Here is a 22,046-nt window from a genome sequence, read left to right on the forward strand (position 1 = left end):
ACCATAGAGCCCCACACGGGCTGGAGAGACAGCGTCTCTCAACCCCCCAGCTGATGGCTGCCATGGAGGACCCCACAATTTCGACGTTGCGGGACGCGGATCGTCTACACGGGCCCTACTTCGACGTTGAACGTCGAAGTAGGGCGCTATTCCGATCCCCTCATGAGGTTAGCGACTTCGATGTCTCGCCGCCTAACGTCGAAGTTAACTTCGAAATAGCGCCTGACGCGTGTAGCCGCGACGGGCGCTATTTCGAAGTTAGTGCCGCTACTTCGAAGTAGTGTGCACGTGTAGACACAGCTAAGGTGGGGGAAAATTTGGCTCCCTTTTGGTGTCTGGGTGGGGGAGGAGAGGTTCTGCCTATTTTCAAACAAGCTCTTGACATAATTTTTTGTATTTCAATAGCATTCACAATCAAAATGTGGATCCCCAGGTCTGCAACCTGCGGCTCTTTCAGGACTTCTTTGTGGCTTTCATTGCTATAATACTGCAAAGTAAAAATAACTTACCTGATTATTTTTGATATATCGGTGAATGTCTACAAGCCAAAGAATGAATAGCTCCTATCTAAATAGCAAATGATATGGGATCACAAAACATTGGATAACTCCCCCTTTAAAGTATCAGAGGGGTAGCCGTGTTAGTCAGGATCTGTAACAGCAACGAAGGGTCCTGTGGCACCTTATAGACTAACAGAAAAGTTTTGAGCCTGAGCTTTTGTGAGCACAGACTCACTTCATCAGATGCTGGTCTTGGAAATCTGCTGCAGATTTCCAAGGCCAGCATCTGATGAAGTGAGTCTGTGCTCACGAAAGCTCAGGCTCAAAACTTTTCTGTTAGTCTATAAGGTGCCACAGGACCCTTCGTTGCTCCCCCTTTAAAATGTGCAGTGCATTGTGGGGTATGTGTGCATGTGCTGTTCTTAAAATAAGGGTTACGAACAGTATAGTCTGGCCTTCGTTATTAAGGATTGTCTTATATTCACATGCACTGCGGCTCTTGAATTATTGAATTTTTTACCGAATTCAAAAAAAAATGGCTCTTCTTGCTTTTTTGATTGCCGATCCCTGCCCTGAGCTCTGTGTTAACATGGCATGAGAGCTGGCAGGGCATACAGTGTGGGAAGGAAACTCAGGCACAGAGAGTAAGTTATTTGCCCAAGCTGACAGCAACTCAGAGGCAGAGCTGGTATTAGAAGCCAAGTCTCCCAACTCCCCACCCAATCCAGCGCCATATCCATCAGACCACACCACCTCCCGAGTCATGCTGCTATGGGGTCAGCAGCCTGTCCCAGGCAGAGTGCCGAAATTTGACCTTTTGTCCTCTATGTACAGTCCGAGTGCAGATGATACTTTTTAAAGTCACTAATAGCCCTACTTACAACAGCTTCATTAATAAATTAACATGCGGCGCTCTGCCATTTAGGTGGTGGTTGGTAGCATTAGCTGGTCTTTTGTTAATCCACAAGCTGCCTGGCTTTGAGCAAGCTCCTGGCTGCATGGGGGAGAAGAGGCAGGGCTGAAAATCGGCTCATGTGCCACTCTTGGCACCCATGCCAGGGGTTGCCGACCATACTCTATTGCTTGATTACATACAAGTTAGCCTCCCGTGATCATATACAGCTCTCCCAGTCCTCTTAGACAGCAAGCATTCCGGGGCAGGGTATCTATCTGCAGCAGGGAAGCACAATGTACTTCTGTGGCCCACAACAATGCTATGCGTAACATAGGCTGCAGATTCTTTAGCACTTGCTAATCTCCATCAAAACCCTTTCCGGCCTTCAGGCAGCTTGATCAGAGGAGGAAGGAGGTGCCCACTGTTTGTTCAACAGCACGGCTGGTTCCTTCCAGACTTGCATGACATGCTACTCTGATGGACGGGATGCCTCACCAGCTGGAGCAGAGGCAAGAACCCCGGTGGGCCACATGCTTGGAGTACAGCTTGGGAGTGTGGATCTCAGCCTTCAAATCTGCATTCCAAAGCCCAAAATCCAGGTCCCCTAAGACCAGCAGCCGTAGCAATCAGAGGAGCAAAGATGGTTTGCAAATGGATTTAAGGCAACAATGTTCTGCTTCTTTGTTTCCTCGAAAAATCAGAACATCTTCAAACACGACCAGCCTCTCCCCCCCGGCCCATTTTTAGTGGAAATGAATTTACAATTTTCAGCCAGCCTTAGTTCTGCTGATAAGCCACCACTGCTATGTCCGTCTGTTTGTCCCCTCGGCGTGACCTCCCCACAGATGCCCTTCCTGCTGGCAAGTGGCAGCTCTCTTATTTTATATCCAGGACGAGCGGACCAACTTGCCTTGCTTTTAAAGGGACCGCTCTCTCAATTAAGAACAGTCCAAGACCAGCAGGAAATTCAGGGCATGAGAAAGAAAAGGACAGGGTCAGATTCCTTTAAAGGCTATAACTGAAACAACCCCAAGTGCTGCAGAAGTTTGCATCTGGATCAGAACTTACCATTTTCACCCTTATTTTTGCATCTTGTAGGCCAGATTTACCATCCCCTGCAACTTGTATTGCCATTTATAAAGGGTCATCATTGGCAGTGCTCTTTGGGGGGTGGGGTGAGGTTGAAAATAACAGCAACAAATATGCACAGAACAGGGAAGAACAGGCCCCAGTTTGGGCTTCTGACTGCGGAACAGGAAACAGTGACTCCTGTGTGACTTTAAATGGATTCTGAGTGTCCAGTCCCCTGTCAGCTGTGCTCCTGTCCAAGTCACTTCCCAGAACCTGGCATGTCAGCCAGGCTAGGAGGAAATCAGAAGCGACAGCAAAGAGCAAAGCCGGCGTGATCTCAACTTTAAGCATCACGTGGCTACCAGTGTGCCTGTCTAGGAGACTCATCCGTCTCTCGCCAGATTAAGGAAACACACACCACCCCCTTTGCCTTAAAAGAGCTTTTCCTCACACTTAAAAGCTTGTAACAGCCAGAACTTTGCCAGGGCCAGAAAGAGCCACAGGGGCCATGCAGCTAAAATCCTCAACTGACTGAGGCTGCTGTCTTGCTAAGGCTTGCAACTTTTCTCTGCGGGGCATTTCATCTGCGAGCTTGGTCCTAAATGGCAGCTGGAGTTCAAGGAGCTGTCTTAAACTGGGCCAGATCTCGCCTGCTCTAAACACTGTGACTCATGCCTTTCTCCCTCCTGCACTCTCTAAAAAGAGCTGGTTGACCTGATCATCCTGATTCAATCTTACTGTAGTCTAGCTACTGCCCTGTCCCATTAACTGTTTTTGTGTGTGTTCCCACAGAACAGGGGTGCACAAAGTGTGGGGGGGTGCAAGATATTTCAAAAGGGGGATGCAGCACAGTCGGCTGCTGGGTCTTGGGCTCATCCATCTCGTTACAAATGCTGAATTAGGTTACTGTTTTTATGCATGTGTATTCACATGTAGATACCAATTAAAGATTTTACATTCTACAGACTAATTTTCTTACACGTATCAAGAGGGTTTTTTTCCCCCATAGGAACATAACTGAAATTTCCATCTGTTTGGATGACATTAGACAGGTTGGGGCTTCCTGTTAACTGCAGGGATGATAAGTGAGGCCCGATGTAAAAAGTCTGCTCACCCCTGCCTTAGAACTTCCAGGCCCCACTGTTGGGGGTACAGTACAGACTTCGAGATCATCTGAGTATTACCAACGTGAGTCTTGCAATGTGCCACGGATTTTCTTCAAGCTCCAGCTGCTGGAGTCACATGATGATGCAAGAATCTCAATTTTAATTTTAAGAACACATTAGCTGTGTCTACACGTGCACGCTACTTCGAAGTAGCGGCACTAACTTCGAAATAGCGCCCGTCGCGGCTACACGCGTCGGGCACTATTTCGAAGTTAACTTCGACGTTAGGCGGCGAGACGTCGAAGTCGCTAACCTCATGAGGGGATCGGAATAGTGCCCTACTTCGACGTTCAACGTCGAAGTAGGGACCGTGTAGACGATCCGCGTCCCGCAACGTCGAAATTGCTGGGTCCTCCATGGCGGCCATCAGCTGGGGGGTTGAGAGATGCTCTCTCTCCAGCCCCTGCGGGGCTCTATGGTCACCGTGGGCAGCAGCCCTTAGCCCAGGGCTTCTGGCTGCTTCTGCGGCAGCTGGGGATCCATGCTGCAGGCACAGGGTCTGCAACCAGTTGTCAGCTCTGTGTATCTTGTGTTGTTTAGTGCAAGTGTGTCTGGGAGGGGCCCTTTAAGGGAGCGGCTGGCTCTTGAGTCCGCCCTGTGACCCTGTCTGCAGCTGTGCCTGGCACCCTTATTTCGATGTGTGCTACTTTGGCGTGTAGACGTACCCTCGCAGCGCCTATTTCGATGTGGTGCCGCGCAACGTCGAAGTTGAACATCGACGTTGCCAGCCCTGGAGGACGTGTAGACGTTATTCATCGAAATAGCCTATTTCGATGTTGCTACATCGAAATAGCTTATTTCGATGTTGGCTTCACGTGTAGACGTAGCCATTAAGGCCAAGATCCTCAAAAAAAGTTAAGGGCCTAACTCCCATAGTTGCCCAAACAACTTTAAGGATCTGGTTCTATGTTTGGTGCTGTCCTGATTGCAGGGGAAAGCTGCTTAAAAGATCCTGAAATGTTCAGATACCAAAAAGCAAAGAAAAAGAACCCGACATTTATTATCTTTTAAAAAGTCACAATTCTTCTTTGGGGAAGGCGCAAAAAGGACATATCACCTCCACTGTAGACACAAAGGCTACATCTACACTAGCCAAAAACTTCAAAATGGTCATGCAAATGGCCACATCTGCTCATAGGAATAAGGGGACTTCGAAGTAGCCAGGGTCCTTTCAAAAAGGAGCTCTGTCTGGACAAGCCGCGTGGCGGTGAGCTGTGTCAATTTCGAAGTGCTGCAGCCGCCCGCATTCTAATGAGGCGCTGAATATGTATTTCAGCGCTTCATTAGTAAACTTTGAAATGGCCATTTGCGTGGCCATTTCGAAGTTTCTGGCTAGCGTAGACACGGCCAAAGAGCCTAAAATCAGCTTCGCCAAGACCACAAGAAGTCCAGGGCAGAGGCAGGAACTTTACCCGGGTCTCCCAAGTGTCAATTCAGTGTTTTAATGAAAGATCAGTCTTCCTCACTGGATATACACCACTCTTTTAACAAGGGGAGAATCTGGATAAAAACTTAGCTGCGTACTTTCACACTGCAGTTGAAGCTCTACAAAAAAATGGGTTTAACCCAGAACTCCAAATCCAGTCCACCATTTCCACGCTTTGGAAAAGGCCAAACTTGGATCTCAGCATAAACCCCATTCCCCAGGAGCATTTCAAACTCCCCTGGACAAACGCGCATGCAAGCAAGCAGCAACATTTCCTGCTTGCAGATTCCAGAGCTGTGTGGAAGGGAAGGGCACTGGTGAACCATGAAAAAAATCTCTGACTCCCTGAGAACAGTCTGCTCAGCCAACATCAGCTCCTGTAACTAAATAAGGCTGGAAACGCACGCAATTCCTTTTTCTTCTAGTGATGCTAATCTAAATAACATGCCAACGTAACCCCCATGCCTATGTGTGGTTCACTATCCCATGTAATGGTACCAAGACCACTTCACAGAGAAAGAATAAGTAACCTCTACAGCCTAAACTGGGAGCCAACTGGCCTTTAGCTCAAGCTGCAGAAGCACCTGCATTAAGCTCTAGAGGCCCCTAGGTTCAAGCCTGCCTGTGGGCAGTTATACTGGCACCTTACCTTTTCATTGGCTTCACATTATCTGTGGTCCCTTCATACCCTATTGGTTGATATTGTTTCCTTGTATTTCTCCCTCTGTCTAGGAAACATATTGTCGTCTCCTTCTTAGACTGCAAGCTTTTGTCGGCAGGCAGCCTTTTTGTTCTGTGTTTGTACAGCACCTAGCACCAGGTGATCCTTGTCCATGGCTGGGATTCCTAGGCAAAGGCTACCATAATAATACAGGTTGAACCTATCTAGCCTGCATCCTTGGGAACCGACCGGTTCTGGATGAGAAAATTTGCCAGACCACAGGAGGTCAACATTGTCTAGCACTTTACCAACACTTCTACTGCTTACGCTTACTGGGCACTTAGAGTACATTTAGGAGAAAATTACAGCTAAATAACAGCACAGAACACTGAGGGCTTGTCTATACTTATGGGAGAATTGACACGCTATGCTCGATCTTCCAGTGTTTGACTTTAAGATGTGGCAAAATCGATCTCTCTGGGCACAGCCATCAACCCCTCTACTCCACAGTATTGTGCTGACTAAGGGAGATCAACACAAGACTGAAGAGGCTCAGACTTCACTAGAGATAAGTAGACATCCGCCTAACTAAAATCGTGCTGGACCAAGGATGCTGCTGGACCAGAGATTCCCAGACTAGAAAGTTTCAACTTATAAAGTAACTGTCCGCTTGAATGATGAAGATTACCAATGCCAAGAGTTCAAAGATCATGAATCCAGCTGCCAAGGCTCTTGAGATTGGCTTTACAATCATGAGATTGTCTTTAACATTACACATTTGTTTCACTGTGTTTATTTTCCATCTGATTTCTGTGGCCTCAGGTGCTCCGTTTTCAAGCATTTCTCTGTAACCGTAAGAACCAGCAACCTATATTTTGTACGAAATGAAAGGGTGAGATTCTCATTCATCACAGAATTCTAGAAGCAGGGACTGTAAGGGAACCACTCACAAGACTCCCAACAAAATCATGAGTGAGCAGCACCTTATCAGTGATTTGAAATGCTTGAAAACTGAGTCACTACCTTCTCACTTTGCCCCAATCTGGAAAATAAAACTCAGCCCCACCAAAACTCTGTCATGCGCCAACAACAACCTGCGTAGATTCCTTTATGCATCTGCCACGCCCCACCTCTCATTCTGAGAAATGCTGATGGATAGCTTCATAATAGGACACTTTCTCTTTCTTCCATGAGTGGATTAGCTGTGAAATATTTAACACTGTTGACACTGCCTGCATTATTATTAGCATCATGTCACACCAGTGTTCCCTCTAATTTTTACATCCACAAGGTGGAATAAATTTTGTTGTCCACCGAGACATGGCCGGATGTGCACCACAATAGAAACACTTGCTGCCCACTGCAAGTGGCTGTGGGTGCTCTGCTAATCAGCTGGGCAGCACCTGAATCTCTCCTGGGTGGCCACCCGAGGATTCAGCTTACAGGGAACATTGATTAACACCATTGAGAAGAACAGGGCAGCTCCTGTTGCAGGCTCTCTTCAAATTCTGGTAAAAATCTCTGTCTGGATTACATTCCCGTCATATCTTGAAGCTTTTCTTCGCAACCACAACAGCTGGAGACTCACTCTTCCTTTGTTTCTTTAATGAAAGCCGAGATGCTGCAGAACCACTGTGAGGCCTACCTCAGCCTATCTAGCGAATCCTACACTCCAAGCCCTTTGGGGAATACTGCATTTGACAGAACCATGGAAAACTACGGACAGAAACACAACCTCAGCACTGATCGCCAAACCTGAAACACTCATCTAGTCACCTTCCCATTTGGCCTTAGCACCCCAAGTTCCATACCCACAAGAATTACCTGCTGGAAAAATTATCCCAGGTTTCTTGGTGCCCCAGGCACAGAATAGACGTCCATATTCATCTCACAAGGCTTGTGTGCATCAGAAATCTCCATCAGTTTAACTTCAGATCCGGGGTGTCACTGTCTATAGGACAAGAGGTGCAGTTCCTCCCACCCAACTTTCCATCGGTCTATATACTCCACTTTTTGCCCCTTGCAGGATATAACAGAATCACATATAATGCTCTATATGCGGATGCAATCTCGCACTCATCCCACCGAATTTTTCTGCATGGATGTGAGTTTAAACTGATTTAGTTAAATGGCTGCTAGGCTCTTGCTGCAGATGGAGACCTATTTGCCTCTTCTGCTGTCACGCTGCATCGTAATCACTCACCACCACCATGGGAGGACCTCTCCCATCAGTGTGGCTGACTCCCCTCCTGGAAAGGGGGTCGATAGCTCGATGGAAGAATTCTTCCGTTGACTTAGAGCTACCCATTAGCTCAGCTTACCCACCTCGCTCAGAAGGTGCATTTTTCGCACCCCCGTGGGACATGACTGGCTTGATTTAACTTTGGAGCACAGATTTGCCCTAAGAATGGCTCCCAATGAGTCTACGCTGCTGCTGAAGGAGTGATCCCTAGGTTAGGCAGATGTTCTCATACTACCTTTGATTGCCCTAACATGCTAAAAATAGCAGTGTTACCACTAGCAGGGGTTCAGGCTAGTGCCCCTAGCAGAACCCCATTCGAGAGCCTAGGTGGGCGCTCAGGCTGGCACGCCAGAGCTGTCGCCCATGCTACCATGGTATTTTTAGCACATTAGCTCAGTCAAAGCAGCACACGTCTGTCTATCCAAGCTGGAAAATTACACCTCCAGCTCTGGCGTGGAAGTATCTTTATTTCTCCCACTGTTGATTAGGAATCAGCTTCAGCTAAACTGAATTAAGCTGCTCTTAAGCAGGGAAGTAAACTGGCTCGAGAAGCAATTCATGTAAAAAAAAGGTGCCACTTTCTCCTATAAGCATAATCCCTGGTAGTTTTCATCAATAGACCTCAAAGCATTTCACGTGAGAGGTCAGTACCATTATCCCCACTTTGCAGATGGTGCAGCTTTTACAGACAGACAACACCCTCCCCTGTTTCTTCAAGCTCTTTTGTGAAGCTCGCTCAAGGATTAGGAGAGCAAAACCGGTAACCCCCAGGGTCTAGCAAAGGGCCTTCCACTTGCCCTGCACTCAGCAAGGAGATCTGGACATTGCTTCTCAGATCTTCACTAAAATCATCAGAGAAAACACGCTTTGCTCTCAGTGAATTACCCACACAGCTGCTTGCCATCCTGTCCGGCGTGTGCAGCTAAGATACTGGCAAAGGCGAGCCAGAGCCATCTGGCTGCTGGCATTTCCATGCAGAAAACTGGGAAGGGATCTTGTTGCTGCAAGCCATACAAAAACTCAAAGCCATTTCCTGTGCTTGCAACATGCCAAGGGTCAGTGGGTTGGATTCAGAGTTATTCCAGTCCAGATCCTCAGAGACACTTGGGTGCCTAATTCCCACTGATTTTAGTAGCTAGTCATTTCTTCCTGCTGCATGTCAGGGATAGGGGGAAGCCAGTTTTAAGCCATCTTTGTGCGCCCCATCCTTTAGGGTCCCAATAGGTTAGAGCAGCCTAAGATGTCTCCCCCACCCCGACATGAGTGCATGCACATGCATTCACACACCTGCACACAACACGGGATCACACGTCCTCCCACGGCCAGGCTCACACGCGTGTGCTCCCCTACCCATGTGTTCATTCACACATGCATATTGGTGCATACACATTCGCATTCTTAATTGAGCACACATATTTTACATTCACACACATGTGCTTACATTCAAGCACTCGCCAACAAACACACATTCATGCTCCGCTGATTTGCAGCATCCTTCCTGCAGCTGAAACCAAACTAAACTGACACCTCTCCAGCTAACACTGACCCTTCCCAGCTTCCCCAGCCAGCAGCTTGTCTTCTTGCACAGAATAAACGGCTGTCCTCCTTCCTCCAGGACCACTTCCATCACCTCCTCCAGGCTCCCACCCTGCGCGTCCTGAGCTGTCTTCAGACCACTGCTGCTGGGACTGCTCACTAAAAGCGCCTAGAGGGAGTAATTAATGCACAACAACAAGGGAGATGAAAATCCATGCTCCATCCAGGAGTAGGAAGAAGCCACAAAGCAATGCCATTCAGAACGGAGCTTTGCCTAAGGGCCAGGTCGCATTTAGTGCACACAAGATCTCCCTGACAGGGTAGCAGAAGTGCCCATGACATGATGAGATACGCACTTGCCTCTCACAGTGGCACTCATATCTTTTAGACACACCTACCAAAATCAGGGCCAGGTGCTGCAAGCAGCCAGAGAAAATCTCTACTCTGAAAAGCAGACGGGTTAAATGAACAAGACAAAGGAGGGGAGAGGGCACAGCGAGAGAAGGGACATGCCCAAGGGCACTCAGCAAGCAGTGGCATGGCTGTGAATAGCACCCCAGTTTCCCAATCCAATGCATTAGTCTCCTCCGAATGGAATGTGTAGCAGCGTAGCGAGTCCAGTGACACATCCTTAAATCGGGGTCCTGATCCCTCAGCTGGTGCAAACTGGTGGAGCTCCCTGGCCCCATCTGGCAAAAGGTCTCCAGCAGCAGTGTTCCCACTAATATTTTCCATCCATGGATGGAATCAATTTTATTTTGTACACCAAGGCATGTGCAGATGTGCACCACTAATAGAAAGACATGCTGGCAGCTGTGGGCACTCTGCCAATCAGCTGTGTGACATCTGAATCTCTCCTGGGTGGCCACCCAAGCACCCAGCTTACAGGGAACACTGCCTGCTGGTGCTGTGAGACAATGCCTGAATTAAAAAAGCCACTTGCTGCTCCTACATGTAACCCCTTCTCAAGAGGAAACACCCCTAGCTCTCTCGAGGTGACATCAGAGAGGGGACTGAAGATCTACTCTGTCACCTGGTGCATGGATTGTGGCTATGGGAGAGGAAGCATGTCTCAAGTGCTTTCTGCATGCTGGCTATCCCTGGCTGCCTGAACAGTCAATTCATTCTGGGGAAAGCGGAGAGAAAAAAAATTAGAGCAGCCTCAAGACTGCTGTAGATTGTCCTGGAGAAGCAGTCTGGAGCAGGAAGGGTTGTCAAGGAGATTTAAAAGCTTATCCATTTGGGTTCTCTCTCTGCTGGGTGATTGGACAGAGGATAGTCCAGCACTACATGGTCCCACTGGCAGAGGTGCAGAGTCCTGAACATGAATCTTCCTTGCATGTCGCCTAGTGTTTTTTCCTCTCCCAAAAGGCATTTTGCTTATTTCAATTTTGGATGGAAACCTATCTATTTATTTGGTGCAAACAAAGCATCTCCCTGAGCGCCAGGGGCTGCCTGACTAAACCTGCTGGATTTCGAGTGTTTGGATCTTGGACCATAAGGAGAAGAGTACGCAGCCCAAAATGTTTATGATATTTTTAGGCCAAGACAAATCTGTCGAAGGCGCAAGCTGAAGGCAGGCAATGATGTTATTCTAGAATAACAGAGGAGGCTTCACACAGCGCTGCATGAGAACAAACGGTTGTATTGCTTGGGAGAGGGCAGTTATTCTGCTCCTGCAAGGGGTTGAATCCGAGCTCCCTCGTGCTGGGGTCATTCCACTGACCTGAGCAACAGAAGATTTACATCTGTGTTTTGCGCTGGGATCTATCACTACACCAGTACAAAGTGGGGGTGAAACACTGTTGGATCAGGAGGGCAGACTTTTACGATGACTTTGCAGTGGTGTAAATGCAACTACCCAAGGAACCGTTACCAAATTTGTCCACATATTTATTCTGGAGATATCATCACTGGATGTAACCACATTAGTTACAGGATCAGGGGCTCATACACCTGTACCTCAACCAATGTTATATATACCATCATGCGCCAGCATACTGGACAATCACTTCACCAAAGAGTGAATGGACACAAAGCAGACATTAGGGGTCTGAATGCACATAAACCTGTCAGTGAGCATTTCAATGGAGTGGGCTGTATTGTTAAAGACCTGAGAATATGAATCTTACAACAAAGAGACTTTAACACCAGATTACAAAGGGAAACATGACCTGCACCTGATGAAGTGGGTCTTTGCCCATGAAAGCTTATGCTCCAAAATATCTGTTAGTCTATAATGTGCCACAGGACTTGTTGTTCTGGAAGATACAGAGTAACATGGCTACCTCTCTGATACATGTGAACTGCAGTTGATATATATAGATAGTTTATACATCTAGATTTGATACTTTGACACTTGGCCTTAAGAGAGACAGCAATTACCTAACGCATTACAAAGACCGCTTCACCATCTTTGATATTTGTAGTGATCTCAGGAAGGACACTTAACAGTTAGTAATTTTCTCTCCCCTCCTCCCCATGCTTCAGCCCCTCTCCCGCCTTCTGTCCTATGTATCTGATTTGTCAGTTTTTATTTCAATTTTTTTGTAGCTCTGTGTTGTACAATCATCATGCCAATTCGCTTTTAGCAACATTTCCAGTACAGCACTCTCTCCAGATCTGAAGAAGTGGGTCTGCTCCATGAAAGCTCATCACCTAATTAATTATTTTGTTAAAGTGTTACATGACAGCTTCTTTGTTTTCCAAGGGACAAGGTTTTCATTTACACTCATCCCCCCTTCACACTACAACTCCTGGCTGGATTGATGGGCCAGTGATCAATCCCACAAGCACTGATTTAACAAGTCTAGTATGGATGTAATAACACAACTGCCAATTGCTCTCCTGTTGACTCAGGTACTCCATCTTAACAAGTAGTACAAGAGAAGTCAACGGAAGAGCATCTTCTGTCAATGCACCACAGCGAAGACACTGCGGTAAGTAGATCTAATTATGATGATTTCAGCTATGCTATTCACATAGAAGTTGCATAATTTGGATCAATCTCCCCCCATGGTGTAGACCAGTGTCCTTTTAATTTTTTCCAACCATGGTCAGAATAATATTTTTTGTGCACCTAAGCATGGGTGGATGTGCACCACCAGTAGAAACACATGCTGTGAGCTGTGGGTGCTCTGCTAATGAGCTGAGTGTCACACGAATCCTGGATGGATGCCCAAGTGCTCAGCTTATAGGGACCACTGGTGTAGACCTGTCTACATTGGTAAAAGATCACAACCATAACTGCCAAAGTTATACTAGGACAAAAATTTTGAGAGAGGCAATATCTACATTATTGACTTCTGGCAGAGCTGTTTTAGTCAGGGAGCTGGAACGTGCCAGCTCTGATCAACAGAGCTTTGCAGGCACAAGATGAAGTTATGACGACAATATGGTAGGATAGCTGCTTTGCATGTGGAGAGTGGCTTTACTATGCAGGGGCAGAATGCAACTTCACTCACACTAGGGTTATGTCTACACTACAGCTGGGATCGAGGCTCTAAGATTGATCCATTGATTTAGGGGGTCTAGTGAAGACCTGCCAAATAGATCACAGTTGATCTTGTTCCTCTGCCCCCGAGGAGAAGAGTAAGGTAAGCAGATGGGAGAAACACTCCTATCACCTCCCTGTGGTATATACACTGTTATTCACATTGCTGGAGTTGCAAACCTTAGGTCAACTTTCTGCAATAGTGTAGACACAGGCATAGCACGCTTTGCCACTCTAGTAGACTGGAACTGCCACGCGCTTCTAATTTAGACAGTCTAAATGAGAATCAGGCTCTGTGATTTTATTGGCTGAACAAAGAGGTGGAGAACTCCTTAGTTCAAACTTGCTCTTGAAAAGGGGGTCGGGGTGGGGAAGCAATGAATTATATTTTAGAAAGAAAAGAAAAGAAAAAAGAAACCTGGGATGGCTCCAGTTACCCCCTCTGCTCCCATGAAATCAAAGCCTCACATAAATGACAGAGGCTGACAGATCACTGCGGAGGGATTTAAAAGCAGATGTGACATGACCAGAACAGCAGGAGTGGGATTATTTCTCCAGCAGTGCTTTGAAGAGGTTAAACCTTTGCTGCTGCGTGAGGTCCAAGCGCCATCGTTTTGCCTGTACAGCCATTCATGAAGCCTTTCAAGGGCCCTTCGCATCCACGCCATCTCCAGCAGATAAATTGAATGACTGGAGGCTCTGCATGCATTAATTTACATCCGCCTGTCATGGCAATAATTACCCAGCCAACCCATTCATTTGGGTAAATTTGCCCGGCCATAGAGGGAGTTACCCACACGCAGCTTCTTCATCGAAAGTGACAAACGTGTGGCTCTAATCCACTCTCAGGAACACGGTGCACGCCTCGCTGAGCCTTTTGTGCTTGCAAATTCACTGCTGGTGGGAAGGGAGCTTGACTGACAGCTGAGAGGTGGAGATTCTCCAATGCAAAATGATTCTCAGTGCTGGCTGTGACACGAGGTCAGCACAAATATGGTCATCTTCACTGCGACGTTAACATGAAGGTTAACTCCAGGCTTGCCCCTAGCTCCATTCACATATAAACCCTATCATGCAGGTGCAGTGATGCTAGCCACTCGAGGGAGGGATGCACAGGCTAAAACCTGAGTGAGTGCAACTCATCGGCTGCTAACACAACCACTCTGCAGTGTGGACACAAGGTAACAGCCATAAAGTCCTCCAAAACTTTCCCACAATCCCCTTTGTGCATCCAGAAAGGACAGACAAGTTCCTTTGCATTGGGGAAATGTTCATAGAGCAGCTCAGCCTTCTACACTGCAAAGGACTCCGGGGTGTGTCCCCAGAAATCCTAGCACCACTCAAATGAGTGTGAACATGGCAATTTGAGGGTTACTTCACAATGCGGCAGTGCTCACCCAGGAAGAGGTGTCACAGCAATGAGCCCTGTTACATATGTGCAAAATAATTTCCATGTGCACTGAGGCCTGTGCGAATGTGCACCACCAGTAGCAACAGGACACCTAGTTGTGCTCGCTCTCGCAAGTGGCTGCATAAGGGCACAGCTTACAGAGGACATTGGTGCACACCCGGTGGAAATTTGTCCCCACATTCTTCCAAAATGCTATCCCAGCTACCATGCCTCATTCCTATCTCAGCTGGCTCCTCACCAGGGCTGAGATGGGAGCTTGGCCCGTGTTGAGAATGCCCAAAATTTAAATAATTAATATGATGCCTGATGCGGCTCAACGGCCACATGTCAAATAGGAACTGGACCAAGATCCACCAAACAGCAACCAAACGTGTCTAGAGTGTTGGTCCAACCTGGACTGGACATTAGCGACTGGCCTAGAAGTGAAAGACTGGTACTGAACCCCTGCACCGGTTCAGCCATCTCTCCAGGCAATTTATCTTGTTCACCTGTCCCTCAATTCACACCACCTCATTCTATGAAACACTCTCTGAGTGCAGCCAATGCATACTCATTTCACAAAGTCTGCTAAGGTCTTGGTTTCTGTCATCATTTCAATCCTATTTGCAACTGAGAGCTTTATCTTAAAGAGACCCTGCTCACCTGCCTCCTTCCACCGAGCACCAAGAGTCCCCTCCTCATGTACTGCTCGTAGCAAAAGCCACACAGCAGGCCAGGGTACAGCTCATGTTAAGCTGCATCCTACACAGCTCAGTTGCGATCATGATAGTGCTGGGATGCAACAGCTGATGTCTACCCTCCTTCAAGAGCAGTCCACAATTCCCTTCTCTTGCCCTTCATTTGCAAGAGCACCATACATAAAGTCCTGCTGTTTCGGACCAGAAGGAACCATCAGAGCCGAACACCTGCATAGCACACGCCACTGAACACTGCCCAGAACCCACACGCAGCATCCCCGCTCATTTTTTCCATCCATGTGCAGAATAAATTTTGCCTGCATGAGGCATGTGCAGATGTGCAGCACCAATAGAAACACACGCTGGCAGCTGGGGGTGCTCTGCTAATCAGCTGGACAGCACCTGCATCTTTCCTGGGTGGTCCCGCAGGCGCTCAGCTTACAGGGAACACTGGCCCACACCCCATGCCCAAAAACCAAAATTAGACTGAAGTATCACAGTCCACAGGAGACAAGACTCAAGTCAGCTACAGGCAGAGAACAGGAGAAACCAATGTAAACCAGGGACAGAGGCCCCTGCAAAGGCAAGGAACTGATTGTGTTAAGGCCCAGATAAACCTGAACCCACACACTGCACAGGAGGTACAAAACCCAACATCCTTGCCAGCCTGACGTGGGGGAAAACTCCTTCCTGAGCCCAGAGATGAGCAAGGACGAGCCAGTCAAGCATGCCCAGAGCCATTTCAGAGTCTAGGCCCTCCCCCACCACATCCCATTGGTTACCCCACACACATCAGAGGAAGAGGACATTGAAAGTTGTCCTCCCCTCACCCCCAGACATATGGTACAGGGTAAACATAAACCTTCACAGTGTCTACATTAGTGTTTTCCAATACAGTCAACTACAAGTTAATCAGCATGTAATCGGTCAGAGCAACATAATGCCATTCTTTACCACTCACAACTTGAGAGTCAGATTCAAGAAATCAGGAGTTTGGCCTAAAAATAATGAGATTTGTAAAAGATAATAATAAATTTGGGCTTCCTTTTACATGCCATCTGGCTTTGGAGCTTTTAGGATCCACCCAATGTAAGTTTCTCAGATTTTCTTCACAGGCATGGCTGGAAACTTCCATTAAAAAAAAAAAAAAAAAAAAAAGTAGCGTTTCACATCCTCACATGACTCCAGCAGCTGGTGCTTTCAGAGAAACAACACATATTGCAAAACTACTGTACAACCAAGAGAGCTGGCAATGCTGGTCAACTACAGGAGCGCCAGTTCTGAGCATGTTAAAATCCTGAGTCGGGCCTAAGAAATCATGAGATTGGCTTTCAAATCAAGACCTATTAAATAAATAAAGTTAGAGGTCTTTGCATTCACATTTCTGAATCTTTTATCGCCACATTTTACAGCTTCTCTCTGAAATCTCCAAGACCCAACATTTCCTTTAAAAACAAAAACACTGAGACTCCCCTCCCCACATCACATCACTCCAGGAGGTGGGACTTTAAGGGAGACACCAAACACAGCCACTCCAGTGACCCTGGAGCTACAAACAGGGTCTCTGACTCTAGTCTCAGCAGAGGCTATTTGCTAATGAAGAGTGGGAAGATGGGAAGGAGCCGAGTCTCACCTCAATGATGTCTGCATTGGTCCGGCTCTCATGCGGCTCATTGTACTCAGTGTACTTGAGCAGCACCTTGTCCATGTCAGTGCTGGCGTACTGGAACAACTTGTTTGAGTGGTTGAAGATGATCAAGGCGATCTCGCAGTCACAAAGGACGCTCAGTTCATAGGCTTTCTTCATCAAGCCGAACTTCCGCTTGGTGAAGGTCACCTGCAAGGGGAATTGTAGCATTATAGGACTGGAAGGAACCTTGAGAGGTCATCAAGTCCCCTACACTCATGGCAGGACCAAGCACCATCTAGATCACCCCTGACAGGTTTGTTTAACCTGCTCTTAAACACCTCCAGCAATGGAGATTCCACAACCTCCCTAGGCAATTTATTTCAGTGCTTAACCACCCTGACAGGGCACCTGTATACCAACGTGTGGATCAAGGCTCTGGAGGGTGATTTGCTGGGTTTCAATTTAGCACGTCTAGTAGGAATGCGCTGAACCCTCCAAATCTGCGGATATTTGCTTTCTTCCATGGGCAGCCATGTCAGTGGAGGTGGGTCTCTGCAGCTCATATTTGCAGCTACTGTTGTGGCTACAGAAAAGGATTTTCAGCAGAGCTGACGGCCACCGCAGGCCTGGAGCAAGGTGGGAGGGGAGCCAACTCCGTGCCCTGGAAGGGGCGGGGCCAAGGGCAGAAGGGGCGGGTCAAAAGGCAGTCAAGCCCTTTGCGCTGCCCAGCCCGCAGCACTGCCCCCTCTGCAGCGGTGTGCTGTGATACAGCAGCACTCCAGTGGCCCTTCAAAGGGACCCAGGGCAGCTGCCCCCTATGCCCTGCCCCCGCAGTGGGACTGCAAATTGTGTGTCTGCCCAGGGTTCTAGTTATGGGCTGCCTGCCTCGGCCACTCGAGGGGAACACAAAGGAGAACACCCACTATTGGCAGGTCTGTTGCAGGGTGCCACCACGCTAGGCATTGCAGGAGACTTAAAGGGATATGCAGTCAGAGTGGCGGGAACCAGAGACTTAAAGGGATATGCAGTCAGAGTGGCGGGAACCAGAGAGATCTGGAGGGGGACTGGAACCATGTTGGTAGTTAAACAGCAGGCAAGGAAAAGGGGAGAGAGCATGAGAGGGAAAGATAAAGGGGAGGTGGAGAGAAGGAGGAGAGAGAGGTGAACGGGGCGAGACAGAGGGACAGCAAATCACAAGGCAGCGCCTTTCCCTTCTTTATGCCTCATTTGCCCCGATTGGACAATGAGGAGCGTAATACTGAGCTTCCCCCACCTCCTCTAGACCTCTGCACAGCCTAACCAACTCATACCTTCTGAGTGCTTTGGAAGACTCCAAAGGGAGATGCTGCGAAAGTGCAAAGGTGATTATCGCAGGCTGGAAGTTACATATTGCAGAACCAAGGGGAAATAAAGTTTAGCAAAATCTCCAGCAAAGCCACCATATGTCTGGTTTTTCAGACTGGTTTTTGAGCAGGAGCGTTCTCATTGGCGTAGGCTGCAGTCACTCAAAGCTCACGTCACTGCAAACTGCAGAACTAAAGCCAAGGGGGCTGATATGCAATTCTGCTAAGGCAGCGTAAAGAGGCCTGAGGCCAGATTAAGTAAATAGGTCTTGACATCACTGAGAACCAGACCCAGAGGCTACAACAGCTGCACACCCGATTCTGCACTGCCCTGTGCCATGCCCAATCATTTACACCAGTGCAAGTGGGTAAGATCACTAGAGGATCCCTCGTTACACTAGGCCTTCAATGTGTGTCATGGCACCCTCTTGCGTCATTTGCTCTCGTGCACAGTGGAAGTGGGGAATGCTCCCAAGCCCAACTGGTAGGAATTTTACACCCAATTCATGTTTGTGTAAATCACTCCAGGCCTGCAGGTTTCTGAGCGTCTGACTTAAAGGTTCTGGGCTTGATTCTCTATTGCCCTGAACCTCCCACTGTCACGCAGCCATGCAAAAGGGAGCGTGAAATGCTGCCCATTCTCATCCAGCAGCACGGCACACTCACTTTGCACGACAGGCGTGAGTCCATGGAGAATCAAGCCCTCTCCATTTAGCACCAAACTGGCACCTCTGGCTATTGCTTGGCGCAGAGGTGCCATCCAGGGCCCACTGTGCATAACTCCTTGCCACTGAATTCAGTTCACCCTTGGCTCTAAATCAGCAGTGACTAGGACATCTCAGCTCCTTAAATGCCCTACCCCAGTGACGGGCAACCCAGGCAAGCAAATGGACCATGAGTCGCCCTCCTTCATCTCAATGGGGCCACAAGATTGTCCTAACCCAGCTGGCCTCCCGAGATAAGGTAGTTTTGCTAACTGAGCTTGTGCACCTAGAATTTGCGGGGTGTGTGGACGAGCAGCGTTCCCTGTAAACTGTGCGCTTGTGCGGCTGCTCAGGGGGGAAAAGAAAGCAAATGCTGCCCAGCTGATTAGCAGAGCGCCCAGTGCTAGGGTTTTTGTGTTTCTAGGGGCTCATTCCCACAGGCCTCAGTACCCAACTCCCCATTAGTAAACTGAGGGCAATAGGCCTTGATTTTTTATTCAAATAGCACACTTGTTCTATGCCAAAGAGATTTAGTAGCACACATTCCAAATCTCCCCATTGTGAGGTGCGTTTATACTCCCAGATCCCACAGATCGCATAGGCCGCAGGGGGGAAAAAGAAGGAAGAAGGGGGAACGTGACACACGCAGTAGGGAAACCTTATGTTTTAGGCTAGTGCAGCCCAGCCCACAGACCCAGGTCAGAAGGAGGATGTAGCAGAATGTGGATGTATTAACAGTTTGCTGCATTCCTCACTCTGGATGGGCAGACGAACTTGGACCTGCCCCAGCAGTGGGGGAGAGGTACCCCTCCCCCAGCTGTACCCACTGGAGCTGCAGTGGCCATGGAGAGGCACTTTGCAGCTGGATGCAAGCTGCTGCAGCGAGAGAGGGCTGCGGTCTCTTCTCAGTCCCCAGGGCAGCCTCATAATGAACACCTCCTCCCCAGCCCCACCCAGAGCCAAGACTAAAACAAAGAAAAACAAAAATTAATAAAGGGCCTGAGCAATGCCGGTTAAGTCTTAGTTAAACATAAATAAAAATAAGAGCTTGCCCATTTTCCTCAGTGCCCAGGAGGGTCCAGGGGCATTCATGTCCTTTCCTTCCCACCAATACCGTTCTTCTTCTCAGCACCGCTGGATGCTTTAAACACACCAGGGTTGTCTCCTCATGTGTCCCAACAGGGTTCCTTCTAATTTTTTCCATCTTGGGTAGAATAAACATTATTATGTGCACCGAGGCATGTGCAGAAGTGCACCGCCAAAAGAATCACATGCTGCCAACCGTGGATGCTGTGCTAATTGGCTGAACAGCACCTGAATCTCTCCTGGATGGCAGCCCTAGAGCTTAGCTTACACAGAACACTGGTCCAAACATATCAGGTAGCACCCTCAGCTGGCAGAACCTTCACTCCCACATAGCTTGTCAGATGTGAGGGGTTACCCACCCTCCTCGTTCACCCCGCCTCCAAGTGTGCTGTCAATAGCCATGTCGGCGAAAGACATGTCCTTTGCTGAATGGATCCCCTGTTCGCCGCACGTCCTTCTCTGCAGATAAGGCCACCTGATCTGTGGCAGGCATCGTCTTATCACACCGTGCACTTCAGAAGAGGGCATGGCCGATGGAAACTGAACGAGCACTCAGAGGATTGGCTGCTTATTGGATTGAAGAGTCTGTGTTAGTAGAGATTAAGTGGGGCGTGGTTCGTTGTCGTGCTGCAGCAGGTGCGGCCCTCTGCACCGAGGCAAAGCTGGGGGTGTATAATGCCACCACGCTGCTGGATTTTTTTTTTGCACCCACTTTGTATTGGTGCAAATGGCTGCTGAGCAACAGAGACCCAGACCTGTCCAAGGGCACGCAGCAGGGCCGTCCTTATCCATACACAGAATACGCAGCTGCATAGGACATCTGAAAATTTGGGGCCTCACTGGATCTTAAAGTCCACCTTCCTGCTTCTTCCTATCCCTGGTCTGTGGCTCTGCTTCCTCTGGAGAGGATCTAGTTACCTTAGAAGTGAAAATACCTGCCAGGGCTATTAGCAGCACATTGAACCTCAGAAAGAGTTAGTCGAGGGGTAACGAAACCATTTGATGGGCATTTGCCAACCCAAGTATATACCATTCATTGCCGAATTTACTATGTTAGTTGGCAAGACCTGAGTTTAAAATTTGCTGTAGAAATACTACATTACTGTGCTGCGGAAAATTATAAAATCACATCTCGAAAAATTCGATCCCTTATCCCAACCCGGGCTGCCGTTGGACACAGGGGAACCAGTTTAATAGTACTGCGTAGGGCCCCGTAAAGCCTAAGGATGGCCTTGGCACACTGCCTCTCATTTGCACCCACAACAACCAACCACCAATCTCTCCCTCTGCTGGGCCCTGGAGCTGAGCTGACAGACCAATCTCACATGCATTCAAGTTCTCTCCCAAATCCCCAATTTCTCTGCCAGAACCTACTCTGACCTGGGCTAGCCCCACTCTCCGCAGCTTCCTGCTTCTCTGTATAGGGGAATCAACCAAAATCCTGCTCAGGTGCATGTCTCCTTCAATACTAAGGTCGGCCAGCTTCTCTGTTACTAGGCCATAAAAACTGTAGCTTGTCTCCCATTCATTTTAACAAACCAGGCCCCGAGCCTGATAAACTCTTCCACTGGTAGTCCAGTGACTCACCTACAAGAGTAAGGAATACTCATGAGGAGGGGTCCCCTCTAATATTTTCCATCCATGAGTGGAATAATTTTTCTTACATGCATGAAGGCATGTGCAGATGGGCACCACCAATAGAACACGTGCTGCCCAATGTGAGTGGCTGCAGGTGCTCTGTTAATCAGTTGGGCAGCACCTGAATCTCTCTTGGGTTAGCCACCAAGCACTCAGTTTACAGAAGACACTGCACAGGAGTGCAAGGATCCGCAGGATTGGGACCTTAGCATTCAGACATTGGCGTAAAAGGTCTTGACATGTAAATGAGGATCACGCCCTAAGAATCACCCTCATCCAGTCAGGGAGGGCAAATAGGAACCAAACAGCCAATTAAAAATGAAGCAACACCACACAGACTTGGAATGCCAACCAACAGCTGGTGCAACACAAACCCTGTTGCTGAAATGACCTGGCCCCCAGTTTTGAATTGCAAATAAGCCTTGACAAAATTGTGAGAGGAGGAATAAAGCTCAAGAAAAAAAAAACTGCTCTTGTACATTGCGCAGCCATTAGGAAAAAGGAGGTTTATCATATACGTTAGTAGCTCTGCCCATGGCGCCAAGCTGATCAATACACTAAAATCAA

General features: G+C 48.2%; 1 protein-coding gene across 9 annotated transcripts in view; it reads right to left on the reverse strand.

Annotated features, from left to right (window-relative positions):
- Positions 1-22,046, reverse strand: part of MEF2D (myocyte enhancer factor 2D) — a 219,263-nt gene that overhangs the window by 60,188 nt on the left and 137,029 nt on the right. For all 9 annotated transcript variants that reach the window (XM_074980969.1, XM_074980972.1, XM_074980967.1 and 6 more), the window contains one exon: positions 16,712-16,915. In XM_074980969.1, the coding sequence (XP_074837070.1) occupies positions 16,712-16,915 (204 nt within the window). The remainder of the gene's footprint in view (positions 1-16,711; positions 16,916-22,046) is intronic.

Source organism: Carettochelys insculpta, chromosome 30, assembly GCF_033958435.1.
Source record: "Carettochelys insculpta isolate YL-2023 chromosome 30, ASM3395843v1, whole genome shotgun sequence".
Lineage (NCBI taxonomy): Eukaryota > Metazoa > Chordata > Testudines > Carettochelyidae > Carettochelys > Carettochelys insculpta.